The sequence below is a fragment of the Aphelocoma coerulescens genome, unplaced genomic scaffold (assembly GCF_041296385.1).
Source record: "Aphelocoma coerulescens isolate FSJ_1873_10779 unplaced genomic scaffold, UR_Acoe_1.0 HiC_scaffold_375, whole genome shotgun sequence".
Classification (NCBI taxonomy): Eukaryota; Metazoa; Chordata; class Aves; order Passeriformes; family Corvidae; genus Aphelocoma; species Aphelocoma coerulescens.
In genome coordinates this window covers 80-12,645 of record NW_027183718.1, presented here as the reverse complement: position 1 = coordinate 12,645, position 12,566 = coordinate 80, and the positions used below count along the sequence as shown (strand labels likewise).

At 70.4% G+C, this 12,566-nt stretch overlaps 1 protein-coding gene across 1 annotated transcript; it reads left to right on the top strand.

Annotated features, from left to right (window-relative positions):
- Positions 1-2,902: 2,902 nt before the first annotated feature.
- LOC138101634 (zinc finger protein 576-like) lies at positions 2,903-4,324 on the top strand (the record flags this gene model as incomplete). The annotated part of the gene is given in 5 exon segments (XM_068999403.1): positions 2,903-3,026; positions 3,310-3,312; positions 3,766-3,830; positions 3,832-3,852; positions 3,854-4,324. Coding segments are annotated over 5 exon segments (684 nt in total), but the record flags the coding sequence as incomplete, so codon positions are not given.
- Between the last annotated feature and the right edge of the window lie 8,242 nt (positions 4,325-12,566).

Sequence of the window (12,566 nt, the reverse complement as noted above, 5' to 3'; positions counted from 1 at the left end):
GGGGACACCGGGGGGGGGACACGGGGGGGGTGGGGACACCGGGGGGGGGACACCGGGGACCGGGGGACACCGGGGACCGGGGGGACACCGGGGGGGGCTCGGCCGGGGCGCAGGTGGGGGACATCCCGGGGGGGGGGGGTTGTGGGGACAGGGGTGGCAGAGAGGGGACAGCGGGGTCTGGGGGGGTGGGGACACCTCGGGGACACCTCGGGGACAAGGAGGGGGAGGGGGAGGGGGACGTGGCAGAGGGAGCAGGGGGGGCGTGGGGGGAGGAGTTGGGGACATCGAGGGGACCGGGGAGGGGGGGGGGGGGGATTTGGGGCCGCTGTGGGGGGGGGAGGGGGGGAGGGGGGACGAGCCCTGCCCCAAACCCGCCCCCGCAGCCCCTCCCCCACCGCCGGGACCCCCGAAGCTCAAAGCCATGAGGGGGGGAGGGAGGAGGGGGGAGGGGCGTGTCCGTGTCCCCGCGCACAAGGGGGGGGGGGGAGGGGGCAGGGGAAGGTCATGAATGATTTATGAGGGGGGCGTGGCCTGGCGCGGCCCCGCCCCCTCCGCGGGTGTGGCTGTAAATAACCTTTTAACCACCTTTGATACGCAATAAAAACCCCCGATTCGTACCCGGGCTGCAACTGGGAGCACTGGGAGGGACTGGGAGGGGACTGGGAGGGGATTGGGAGGGACTGGGATGGAACTGGGAGCACTGGGGTGGAACTGGGAGGGACTGGAGAGACTGGGAGGGACTGGGATGCAACTGGGATGGACTGGGAGGGACTGGGAGGGACTGGGAGGGAACTGGGAGCACTGGGGTGGAACTGGGAGGGACTGGGAGGGAACTGGGATGGACTGGGAGGGACTGGGAGGGACTGGGAGGGAACTGGGAGCACTGGGAGGGACTGGGATGGACTGGGAGGGACTGGGATGGAACTGGGAGGGACTGGGGAGGAGAGGGGTGAACGCTGGGGGTCCCGGGGCCGTACTGGGAGCACTGGTTTGTACTGGAGCCCTACTGGGAGCACTGGTTTGTACTGGGGCCGTACTGGGAGCATTGGTTTATACCCAGGGCCCTACTGGGAGCACTGGTTTGTACTGGGGCCATACTGGGAGCACTGGTTTGTACTGGGGCCCTACTGGGAGCACTGGTTTGTACCCAGGGCTGTACTGGGAGCACTGGTTTGTCCCGGGGCTGTACTGGGAGCACTGGTTTGTACTGGGGCTGTACTGGGAGCAGTGGTTTGTACCCAGGGCCCTACTGGGAGCACTGGTTTGTACTGGGGCCGTACTGGGAGCACTGGTTTGTACCCAGGGCCCTACTGGGAGCACTGGTTTGTACTGGGATCATACTGGGAGCACTGGTTTGTACCCAGGGCCCTACTGGGAGCACTGGTTTGTACTGGGGCCGTACTGGGAGCACTGGTTTGTACTGGGGCCATACTGGGAGCACTGGTTTGTACCCAGGGCCCTACTGGGAGCACTGGTTTGTACTGGGGCCATACTGGAGCACTGGTTTGTACTGGGGCCATACTGGGAGCACTGGTTTGTCCCGGGGCTCTCCGCGCCTTCCCGCGCCGCCAGGGGGCGCCCCCGCCGCGCTAAGCCCCGCCCCCTCTGCGGCCCCGCGGCCCCGCCCCCCGTCCGCCATTGGTCGGTAATGACGTCACCCGCGATGAAACCACGCCCCCTTGCGGCTCCCGGAGTGGGCGGGGCTAACGGGCGCCGTCCCGACCCGGAAGCGGAGGCGCTTCCGGGGCGCGCCGGAAGCCGGAAGTCGCCGCGGGGGGGGCGCGACGCGGCCGCGACAGCGAGTGAGGGGCTCGGGGGGGGGGAGGGGCCGCGCCGGGGGCCCTGGGGGGGTCTGGGGGGCTCCACAGAGGGGCTCGGGGTCCCTGAGGGGTTCTGGGGGAGGTTCCGCGGGTGCGGAGGAGCTTTGGGGGTTCATGGAAAGGGTTTGGGGGGGGGGGTCCCGGGGCCTTTCGGGGTCTGGGTGGGAGGGGTTTGGGCTTGGGGGGAGCCAAGGGGGGGGTTGGGGTCCTTTTGAGGGTCTGGGTCCCTTTTGGGGGGGTCTGGGGGCTTCGGGGGGGTCTGGGCTCCCTTTCAGAGGGGTTTGGGGGGGGCCTGGGGTCCTTTCTGGGAGGGTTGGGGTCCCTTTTAGAGGGGTCTGGGGGGGCGTTGGGGTCCCTTTTGGGGGGTCTGGGGGGACTAGGGGGTCAGAGAGGGTTGGGGTCCCTTTTAGAGGGGTCTGAGGGGGTTTTGGGGGGTGTTGAACCCTTTTGGGGGGGTTGGCTCCCTTTGAGGGGTCTGGGGAAGTTTGGGGGGGGTTGGGGTCCCTTTGAGGGGCTGAAGGGGGCTTTAGGGGGGTCTGGGGGGGTTTTGGGGGGGTCAGAGGGGTCTGGGGGGGCTTTTGGGGGGTCTGGGTCCCTTTTAGGGGGTCTGGGGGGGTTGGGGTCCCTTTTGGGGGGGTCTGGGGGGACTATAGGGGGGTCAGAGAAGGTTGGGGTCCCTTTTCGAGGGCCCTGGGGGGGTTTTGGGGGGTCTGGGGGGTTGGGGTCCCTTTTAGAGAGGTCTGGGGCAGTTTGGGGGGGGTCTGGGGTCCATTTTGGGGGGGATTGGGGTCCCTTTGAGGGGTCTGGGGGGACTATGGGGGGGTCAGAGGGGGTTGGGGACCCTTTTCGAGGGGCCTGGGGGGGTTTTGGGGGGTCTGGGGTCCCTTTTGGGAGGGGTTGGGGTCCCTTTGAGGGGCCTGGGGGGGTTTTTTGGGGGGTCTGGGTTCCCTTTTGGGGGGGGTCAGGGGTCCCTGGTGCCCCTGGGTGACCCCCTCTTGTCCCCCCCTCCCCCCCCCAGCCCCCCGGGATGTCGCAGCCGCCGCCCCCGGAGCCGCCCCCGCCCCCCCCCGGCGCCCCCCGAGCCCCGCGGGACCCCCCCGAGCCCCCCCGGGCGGCCCCGGGACCAGGAGGAGGAGGAGGAGGAGGAGGAGGAAGGGGGGGGAGGGGCCCCCGTGCCCCCCCCCCGGGCCCCGGCCCAAGGGCTCCGTGTGTGAGTGGGGGAGGGGCGGGGGGAGGGGACGAGCAGGGGACACCCCCCCTCCCCCCCCCCCCCCTTTGTGTCCCCTGCGCCGGCCCCGCGGCGTCGCCCGTGTGCCCGGGGTGTCCCCAAAGTGTCCCCAAAATGTGCCCGGGGTGTCCCCAAGGTGTCCCCAAAATGTGCCCGGGGTGTCCCCAGGGTGTCCCTGAGCTGCCCTCAAGGTGTCCCTGTGTCCCCAAGATGTCCCCGAGGTGTCCCCAGGGTGTCCCCGAGGTGTCCTTGTGTCCCCAGAGTGTCCCTGGGGTGTCCCCCTGTCCCCAAAGTGTCCCCGAGGTGTCCCCGGGGTGTCCCCAAAGTGTCCCCAAAGTGTCCCCAGGGTGTCCCCCTGTCGCAAAGGTGTCCCCCAAGGTGTCCCCAGAGTGTCCCCAAGGTGGCCCCCGAGGTGTCCCCACGGTGTCACCGGTGTCCCCGAGCTGTCCCCAAAGCGTCCCCGAGGTGTCCCTGAGGTGTCCCCAAGGTCTCTCTGTGTCCCCAAGATGTCCCCAGAGTGTCCCCGAGCTGTCCCCCCTCTCCCCACAGTGTCCCCAAGGTGTCCCTGAGGTGTCCCCGAGGTGTCCCTGAGGTGTCCCCGAGGTGTCCCCGAGGTGTCCCCGAGGTGTCCCTGAGGTGACCCCGAGGTGTCCCCGAGGTGTTGTTCTGTCCCCCGCGGTGTCCCCGCGCTGTCCCCAATCTCCCCTCCCCCCGCAGACCGCCTGGGCTCCCGCCGCTGCCGCCGCTGCCTCATCACCTTCCCGGACGCCGCCTTCGCCGCCCCGCCACGCCAAGCGCCAGCACCCCGCGCGACTTCGCCGCCGCCGCCCTGCGCGGGGCGCTCTTCGTCTGCTTCGTCTGCGCCCGCCCCTTCGGCTCCTCCGCGGCGCTGCTGCGCCACCAGCGCGGCCACCACGCCCGCCCGCCCGGCGCCCCTCCCCCCCCGCCGCGCCCCTCCCCCCCCGCCCCGCCGGCCCCTCCCCCGCTGGCCTGCACGGAGTGCGGCCGCGCCTTCGCCCGCGAGGGGGCGCTGCACCGGCACTACATCCGGCACCGCGCGCGGCGAGCTCTGAGGGGCGCGGCCCGGCCGCGGGGGGCGGCGCCGGACAATAAAAAGGGCGGCAGGGCGGCGGCGGCCGAGCGGTTCTGTGCCCGCGTGACGTCACGGCGCCGGCGCGAGCGCGCGGTGACGCCTGGTGACGTCGCCGCCCCGACGATGACATCACCGCTCCCAGCGATGACGTCACCGCTCCCTCCCGTGACGTCGCCACCCTAAACGATGACGTCACCGCCCCAATGACATCGCCGCTCCAAGTGATGACATCACCACCCCGGTGATGACATCACCGCTCCCTCCCATGACGTCACCGCTCCGAACGATGACACCCGCCACCCCCAGTGACATCACCGCCCTCTCCCACGACATCACCGCTCCAAATGACGACATCACCGCCCCAATGACATCACCGCTCCTCCTATTACATCACCGCTCTAAACGACGACATCACCGCTCCAAACGATGACATCACCCGCCCCTCCTATTACATCGCCACCCCTTCCCGTGACATCACCGCCCCCCTCCCATGACATCACCGCTCCAAAATGATGACGTCACCCGCTCCAGACGATGACATCGCCGCCCCTCCTATTACATCACCGCCCCAAATGATGACATCACCGCCCTCCCCCGTGACATCACCGCTCCCCCAAGGGCGTGGCCGCTCGGGACGGGCGCGGCCCCGGCGGGAGGGGCGCGGCTCAGAGCTCGCCGCGGGCGTGCAGCATGTAGTGCTCGTGCAGCTCGGCCACCAGCCCGAAGGCCCCGGCGCACTCGGTGCAGCGGAACGGCGCCGGCGCCGGCGGGGGCGGGGGCGGGGGTGGCGGCGCCGGGGGGCGGCGCGGGCCGGCGCGGCGGGGGCGGGGCGGGGCCCGGGGGTCCCGGGGGCTGCGGTGGCGGCGGCGGCGGCGGCCGTGGTCGCAGCGGTGGGCCGCCCAGAGCCCCCGGCGCCACGAAGCCCAGGCCGCACTCGGCGCAGATGTAGTGGAACTTGAAGGGGGAGGGGGAGCCCCCCGGGGGGGCCGCGGCCGGGGCCGCCCCTCCCCTGGCCCCGCCCGGGGGTCCCTGCGGCCGCTTCCGCCCCACGTGGTAGCTGCGGTGCACCTTCAGCGCCCGCGAGGTGCCGAACCCGCGCCCGCACTCGGGGCACCGGTGCCACTCCTCCCCCGCCGCCCCGCCCCCGCCCGGGCCCGCCCCTCCCCCGCCCTCCTCCCCCTCCCCTCCCCCTCCGCCGCCGGTGGCCGGGAAAGGCCGAAGCTCCTCCCCCGACGGGCGCTCGCGGCTCCGGGCACCTGCAAGGGAGGGGGGGATGGGGAGGGGGGGGGGCGTGGGGAGGGGGGTCAGCAGAGGGTGTGGGGGGAGGGGGGGGGTGTGCGCTAAGGGGGGAGGGGCGGTACCTGCGCAGCCGTTGGCCGGGGGGGGGGGAGGGGGCGCCGCTGTCCCCCGACGACACCGACGTGGCCTCGGAGCCGGAGTCGCCGTCCTCGGGCAGCGCCGGCGGCGCTGGGGGAGGGCACGGGGGGGGACCCCGGTGATGGCACCGGGGAGCGCCCCTCCCCCCCCCCCGCCGGCCCCGCCCGTGCGCCCCTCCCCCGCTCACCGCCGGCCGCTTCCTCCTCCTCCTCCTCCTCCTCTTCTTCTTCTCCTCCTCTCCTCTTCCTCCTCCTCCTCCTCCTCCTCCTCCTCCTCCTCCTCGAAGGCTCCGTCCTCGCTCCCGCCCGACTGCCCCGGGCCCCGCCCCGCCGCCATCATGGCCGCCCTGCGCCGCCAGGGGGGGCGCCGTCACGCGGGACACGCCCACCCGGGCCCCAGGCCCCGCCCACTGCGGCCCGGGCCCCTCCCCCCGCCCACACCCCGCCCCTCGTTAATTGATTAATTAATTCATTAATTAACCCCGGCCCCGCCCCCTCCCCCCACCCCTCCCCCTCTCCGCAAGCCCCTCCCCCACTCCAACCCCGCCTCCCCCCCTCAGGCCCCTCCCCACCCCCCACCCCCCCCAATCCCACAATGCCCCGCGCGCCCCGCTTGGACCCGGGGGTTGGGGGAGGGGCGGGGGGCGTCCCCCGCGCGCCCGCTGGGGGGCGCTGCCCCGCGCTCCCACAATGCCCCGCGCGCCCCTCCCCTCCCCTCCCCTCCCCCCCCCCCCCCGGGCCCGCGCTCACCGCGCGGAGCCGCTCCCGGAGCCGCCGCCGCCGCCGCCGCGCGGCGCATGCGCGGGCAGGGAAAGGGGGCGTGGCCAGGCCGCGGACACGCCCCCCCCTCTTCCCCGGTAGCCCCGCCCACCGCGCGCTCGGCGCCCCCTGGCGGGAAGGCGGGGGCGGTCACGGGCGCGGGGCACGTGACTCCGGGGGGGAACACGTGATGTTTTGGGGAGGGGGACGGGCACGTGAGTCCGGGGACACGTGACTCCGGGGGGACACGTGACTCCGGGGGGACACGTGACTCCGGGGGACACGTGACCGGGAGAAACGAACCGCGCCCGGGAGCGAAACCGGGGGGGGGAGGGGCGAGATTGGGGGGGGGGGGGGGGGAACCCCGAGATTGGGGCCGGGATGGGGGGAGGGGGGGGGACCCCAGGAGTGGGGGAGGGGCGGGGTGTGGGGCTGGGAACCCCCAAAATGTGTGGGGCTGTGGGGCTGGGAACCCCGAATCTGTGGGTCTGGGAACCCCGGATCTGTGGGGCTGGGAACCCCCAAATCTATGGGGCTGAGAGCCCCCAAATCTGTGGGGCTGTGAGGGTGGGAACCCCGAATCTGTGGGGCTGGGAACCCCAAAATTTGTGGGTCTGGGAACCCCGGATCTGTGGGCTGGGAACCCCAAATCTGTGGGGCTGGGAACCCCAAATCTATGGGGCTGTGGGGGGGGAACCCCAAATCTGTGGGGCTGAGAGCCCCCAAATCTGTGGGGCTGTGAGGGTGGGAACCCCGAATCTGTAGGACTGGGAACCCCCAAACCTGTGGGGTGTGAGGCTGGGAACCCCCAATCTGTGGGTCTGGGAACCCCGGATCTGTGGGGGTGGGAACCCCGGATCTGTGGGGCTGTGGGGGTGGGAACCCCAAATCTGTGGGGCTGGGAACCCCAATATGTGTGGGGCTTTGGGGCTGGGAACCCCCAAATCTGCGAGGCTGTGGGGGTGGGAACCCCAAATCTGTGGGGCTGGGAACCCCCGGATCTGTGGGGGTGGGAACCCCGAATCTGTGGGGCTGCGGGGCTGGGAACCCCAAATCTGTGGGGCTGGGAACCCCCGGATCTGTGGGGCTGGGAACCCCCGGATCTGTGGGGCTGCGGGGCTGGGAACCCCCAAATCTGTGGGGCCAGCACAGGGGAGACCCCATCCCGTGAGGCCCAGATTCCAGGGACCCCAAATCTGTGGGGCAGAGACACGAGGGATCCCCAAATCTGTGGGGCAGAGACACGAGGGATCCCCAAATCTGTGGGGCCAGGACTCTGCGGACCCCAAATCTCTGGGGCAGGAAGAGGGGGGGAGCCCCGAATCTGTGGGGCACAGCCAGGGGGGAGGAAGGACCCCAAATCTGTGGGGGACGCCGTGATCTGTGGGGCTGGAACACGTGGGAAGCCCAAATCTGTGGGGCCAGGAGAAGACGACCCCAAATCCGTGGGGCCGAAACTCTGGCGGACCCCAAATCCATGGGGGCAAGCGACATTGGGGACCCCGAATCTGTGGGGCCAGGACAGGGGGCTCCCAATCTATGGGGCCAGGACACGGGGGGGGACCCCAAATCTGTGGGGCTGAGACATTGGGGGACCCCAAATCCGTGGGGCCACGACAGGGGGCTCCCAATCTATGGGGCCATAACATGGGGGGGACCCCAAATCTATGGGGCAGAGACATTGGGGGACCCCAAATCCGTGGGGCTGAACCTCTGGGGGACCCCAAATCCATGGGGCAGCGACATTGGGAACCCCAAATCTGTGGGGCCAGGACAGGGGGCTCCCAATCTATGGGGCCAGGACAGGGGGGACCCCAAATCTGTGGGGCAGAGACATTTGGGACCCCAAATCCGTGGGGCTGAGACATTGGGGGACCCCAAATCCGTGGGGCGGAGACATTGGGGACCCCAAATCTATGGGACCGAAACTCTGGGGGACCCCAAATCTGTGGGGCAGAGACATTTGGGACCCCAAATCCGTGGGGCCCAAACTCTGGGGGGACCCCAAATCCGTGGGGCAGGGACCAGAGCACCCCCCAGCCTTTTGGGGCGGGCGCCGGGTGCCCCCCCCGTGGGGTCAGTGGGGCAGAGGTGGGGGTGGGGCGGCCTTTGGGTGCCCATAATTGGGGGGGGGCGGGGGCGGGCGCCCCACATTCCTGGGCCGGGCCGCCGCCCCTCCCCCACCCCGCCCCGGTAATTGGGTGGGGGCGGAGGGTGGGGTGGGGCGGGGATAAAGGGACCCCCCCCGGGCTCGGGCCCCCCGCACCCACCCGGGATGGAGCGGGGGCTGCGGCTGCTGGCGCTCGGCGCCCTGCTCGGGGGTGCGCGGGGGCTGCGGGGGGCTGTGGGGGGCTATGGGGCACTGTGGGGGGCTATGGGGTGGCTATGGGGTGTCAGGGGGCTATGGGGGCTATGGGAGGCTATGGGGTGTCAGGGGCACTGTGGGGGGCTATGGGGTGGCTGTGGGGTATCAGGGGGCTATGGGAGGCTATGGGGTGGCTGTGAGGGGCTATGGGGCACTATAGGGCACTGTGGGGGGCTATGGGGTGGCTATGGGGTGTCAGGGAGCTATGGGGGCTATGGGGCACTATAGGGCACTGTGGGGGGCTATGGGGTGGCTGTGGGGTATCAGGGGGGCTATGGGAGGCTATGGGGTGGCTGTGGGGGGCTATGGGGTGTCAGGGGGCTATGGGGGGCTATGGGGTGGCTGTGGGGTATCAGGGGGCTATGGGGGCTATGGGAGGCTATGGGGTGTCAGGGGGCTATGGGGGGCTGTGGGGGGCTATGGGGTGTCCGGGGCACTATAGGGCACTGTGGGGGGCTATGGGGTATCAGGGGGCTATGGGGTGTCAGGGGCACTGTGGGGGGCTATGGGGTGTCAGGGGCACTATAGGGCACTGTGGGGGCTATGGGGTGGCTGTGGGGGGGCTATGGGGTGTCAGGGGGCTATGGAGTGGCTATGGGGTGTCAGGGGCACTGTGGGGGGCTATGGGGTGGCTGTGGGGGGCTATGGGGTGTCAGGGGGCTATGGAGTGGCTATGGGGTGTCAGGGGCACTGTGGGGGGCTATGGGGTGGCTGTGGGGTGGCTGTGGGGCGTCAGGGGGCTATGGGGGCTATGGGGGGCTCTGGGGTGGCTGTGGGGGCTATGGGGTGTCACGGGGCTATGGGTGGCTATAGGGTGTCAGGGGCACTATAGGGCACTATGGGGTGCTATGGGGTGGCTGTGGGGGGCTATGGGGTGTCAGGGGCATTATAGGGCACTATAGGGGGCTATGGGGTGTCAGGGGCACTATAGGGCACTATGGGGGGCTATGGGGTGGTTGTGGGGGTCTATGGGGCACTATGGGGGGCTATGGGGTGTCACGGGGCTATGGGGTGGCTGTGGGAGGCTATGGGGTGTCAGGGGGCTATGGGAGGCTATGGGGTGTCAGGGGCACTATAGGGCACTGTGGCGGGCTATGGGGGGCTATGGGGCACTATAGGGCACTGTGGGGGGCTATGGGGGGGCTATGGGGTGCCAGGGGCACTATGAGGGGCTATGGGGTGTCAGGGGGCTATGGGGTGGCTGTGGGGGGCTATGGGGTGTCAGGGGCACTATAGGGCACTGTGGGGGGCTATGGGGTGGCTGTGGGGGGCTATGGGGTGTCACGGGGCTATGGGGTGGCTGTGGGGTGTCAGGGGCATTATAGGGCACTGTAGGGGGCTATGGGGTGTCAGGGGCACTGTGGGGGGCTATGGGGTGTCAGGGGCACTATAGGGCACTATGGCGGGCTATGGGGTGGTTGTGGGGGTCTCTGGGGCACTATGGGGGGCTATGCGGTGTCACGGGGCTATGGGGTGGCTGTGGGAGGCTATGGGGTGTCAGGGGGCTATGGGGGGCTATAGGGTGTCGGGGGGCTATGGGGTGTCAGGGGCACTATAGGGCACTGTGGGGGGCTATGGGGTGTCAGAGGGCTATGGGGTGCCTGTGGGGTGGCTGTGGGGGGCTATGGGGTGTCAGAGGCACTATAGGGCACTATGGGGTGGCTGTGGGGTGGCTATGGGGTGTCAGTGGCACTATAGGGCACTGTGGGGGGCTATGGGGGGGCTATGGGGTGCCAGGGGCACTATGAGGGGCTATGGGGTGTCAGCGGGCTATGGGGTGGCTGTGGGGGCTATGGGGTGTCAGGGGGGCTGTGGGGCACTATGGGGGGCTATGGGGTGTCAGGGGCACTCTAGGGCACTATGGGGGGCTGGGGGGTGTCAGGGGGCTGGGGGATGATGTGGGAGTTATGGGGTGGCTGTGGGGCGCTATGGGGGGCTATGGGGGGCCTGGGGGTGTCAGGGGTCTATGGGGGGCTGTGGGGTGTCAGGGGCTGGGGGGGTTATGGGGTGGCTATGGGGCGCTATGGGGCGCTATGGGGGGCGCTGGGGGGGGGGTCCCTATGGGGCGGCCCCCCCTGACCCCGCTCCCCTCCCCCACAGCTCTGTGTCCCCCCCCTCGGGGCCGCCCCCGCCCCCCCCCGCGGCTCTCACCCCCCGCTGTCCCCTGGCCGCCCCTCCCCACCGCCGACCCCTCCCCCGCTGCCCCGGACTGCGACCCCCGAGAGGGGGACGGGGGGACAGTGGCCACCAACGAGGCGACAGCGGCCACCGACGAGGGGACAGCGGCCACCGAGGGCACAGAGCGGCTCCTGGCCACCAACGAGGGGACAGAGCGGCTCCTGGCCACCAACGAGGGGACAGTGGCCACCGACGAGGGGACAGCGGCCACCGAGGGCACAGAGCGGCTCCTGGCCACCAACTGCTCCGGGGCCGGCGCGGGACACGCAGGGGACACCGTCATGGTGGCCCCCGGTGGGGACATTGCGGTGGAGGGGACGGAGGGACCCGGTGTCACCGGTGGCCCCGGGGACACTTTGGGCCACCTCACCGAGGTCCCCGGAGGTGCCACCACCACGGTGACCTCTGTCCCAGCGTCCCCAGGAGGTGACGAAGTCCTGGTGGCCACCAGTGGGGACGTGGCTACGGAGGGGACGGCCCCGCCTGCCGTCACCGGTGACCCCGGGGACACTTTGGGCCACCTCAATGAGGTCCCTGGAGGTGCCACCACCCCCCCCGGGAGGTGACAGTGTCCTGGTGGCCACCCAGAGTGACGCCATCGTGGAGGGGACAGAAGAACCGGGTGTCACCGATGACCCCAGGGACACTTTGGGCCACCTCACTGCGGTTCCTGGAGGTGCCACCACCCCTGGCTGGAGTTGTGACCGCAGCCCCAGGAGGTGACAAAGTCCTGGTGGCCACCAGTGGGGACGTGGCTATGGAGGGGACGGCCCCGCCCGGTGCCACCAACTGTCCCGGGGCCACTTTGGGCCACCTCAATGAGGTCCCCGGAGGTGCCACCACCGCGGCGGCCGCTGTCCCATCGTCCACGGGAAGGGCCGGCGCTGGGGACCTTGTCCTGGAGGGGACGGCCCAGCCCGGTGCCACCAACTGCGCCGGGGACGTCCATGGCCACCGGCTTGAGGTCGCCGGAGATGCCACCACGCTGGTGGCACCGGTCACGGCGTCCCCAGGAGGTGACGCCATCGTGGAGGGGACAGAAGAACCGGGTGTCACCGATGACCCCAGGGACACTTTGGGCCACCTCACCGAGGTCCCCGGAGGTGCCACCACCATGGTGACCTCTGTCCCAGCGTCCCCAGGAAGTGACAACCTTGCGGTGGCCACTGGCAATGACACCATCGTGGAGGGGACAGAAGAACCGGGTGTCACCGGTGGCCCTGGGGACACTTTGGGCCACCTCAATGAGATCCCCGAAGGTGCCACCACCGCAACTGGACCTGTGACCACATCCCCAGGAGGTGACGAAGTCCTGGTGGCCACCCAGAGTGACGCCATCGTGGAGGGGACAGAAGAACCGGATGTCACCGATGACCCCAGGGACACTTTGGGCCACCTCACCGAGGTCCCCGGAGGTGCCACCACCACGGTGACCTCTGTCCCAGCGTCCCCAGGAAGTGACAAAGTCCTGGTGGCCACCAGTGGGGACGTGGCTACGGAGGTGACGGCCCAGCCCGGTGCCACCAACTGCGCCGGGGACGTCCATGGCCACCTGCTCGAGGTCGCCGGAGATGCCACCACGCTGGGGGCACCGGTCACGGCGTCCCCAGGAGGTGACAAAGTCCTGGTGGCCACCCAGAGTGACGCCATCGTGGAGGGGACGGCCCAGCCCGATGTGACCAGTGACCCTGGGGCCACTTTGGGCCACCTCACCGAGGTCCCCGGAGGTGCCACCACCACGGTGACC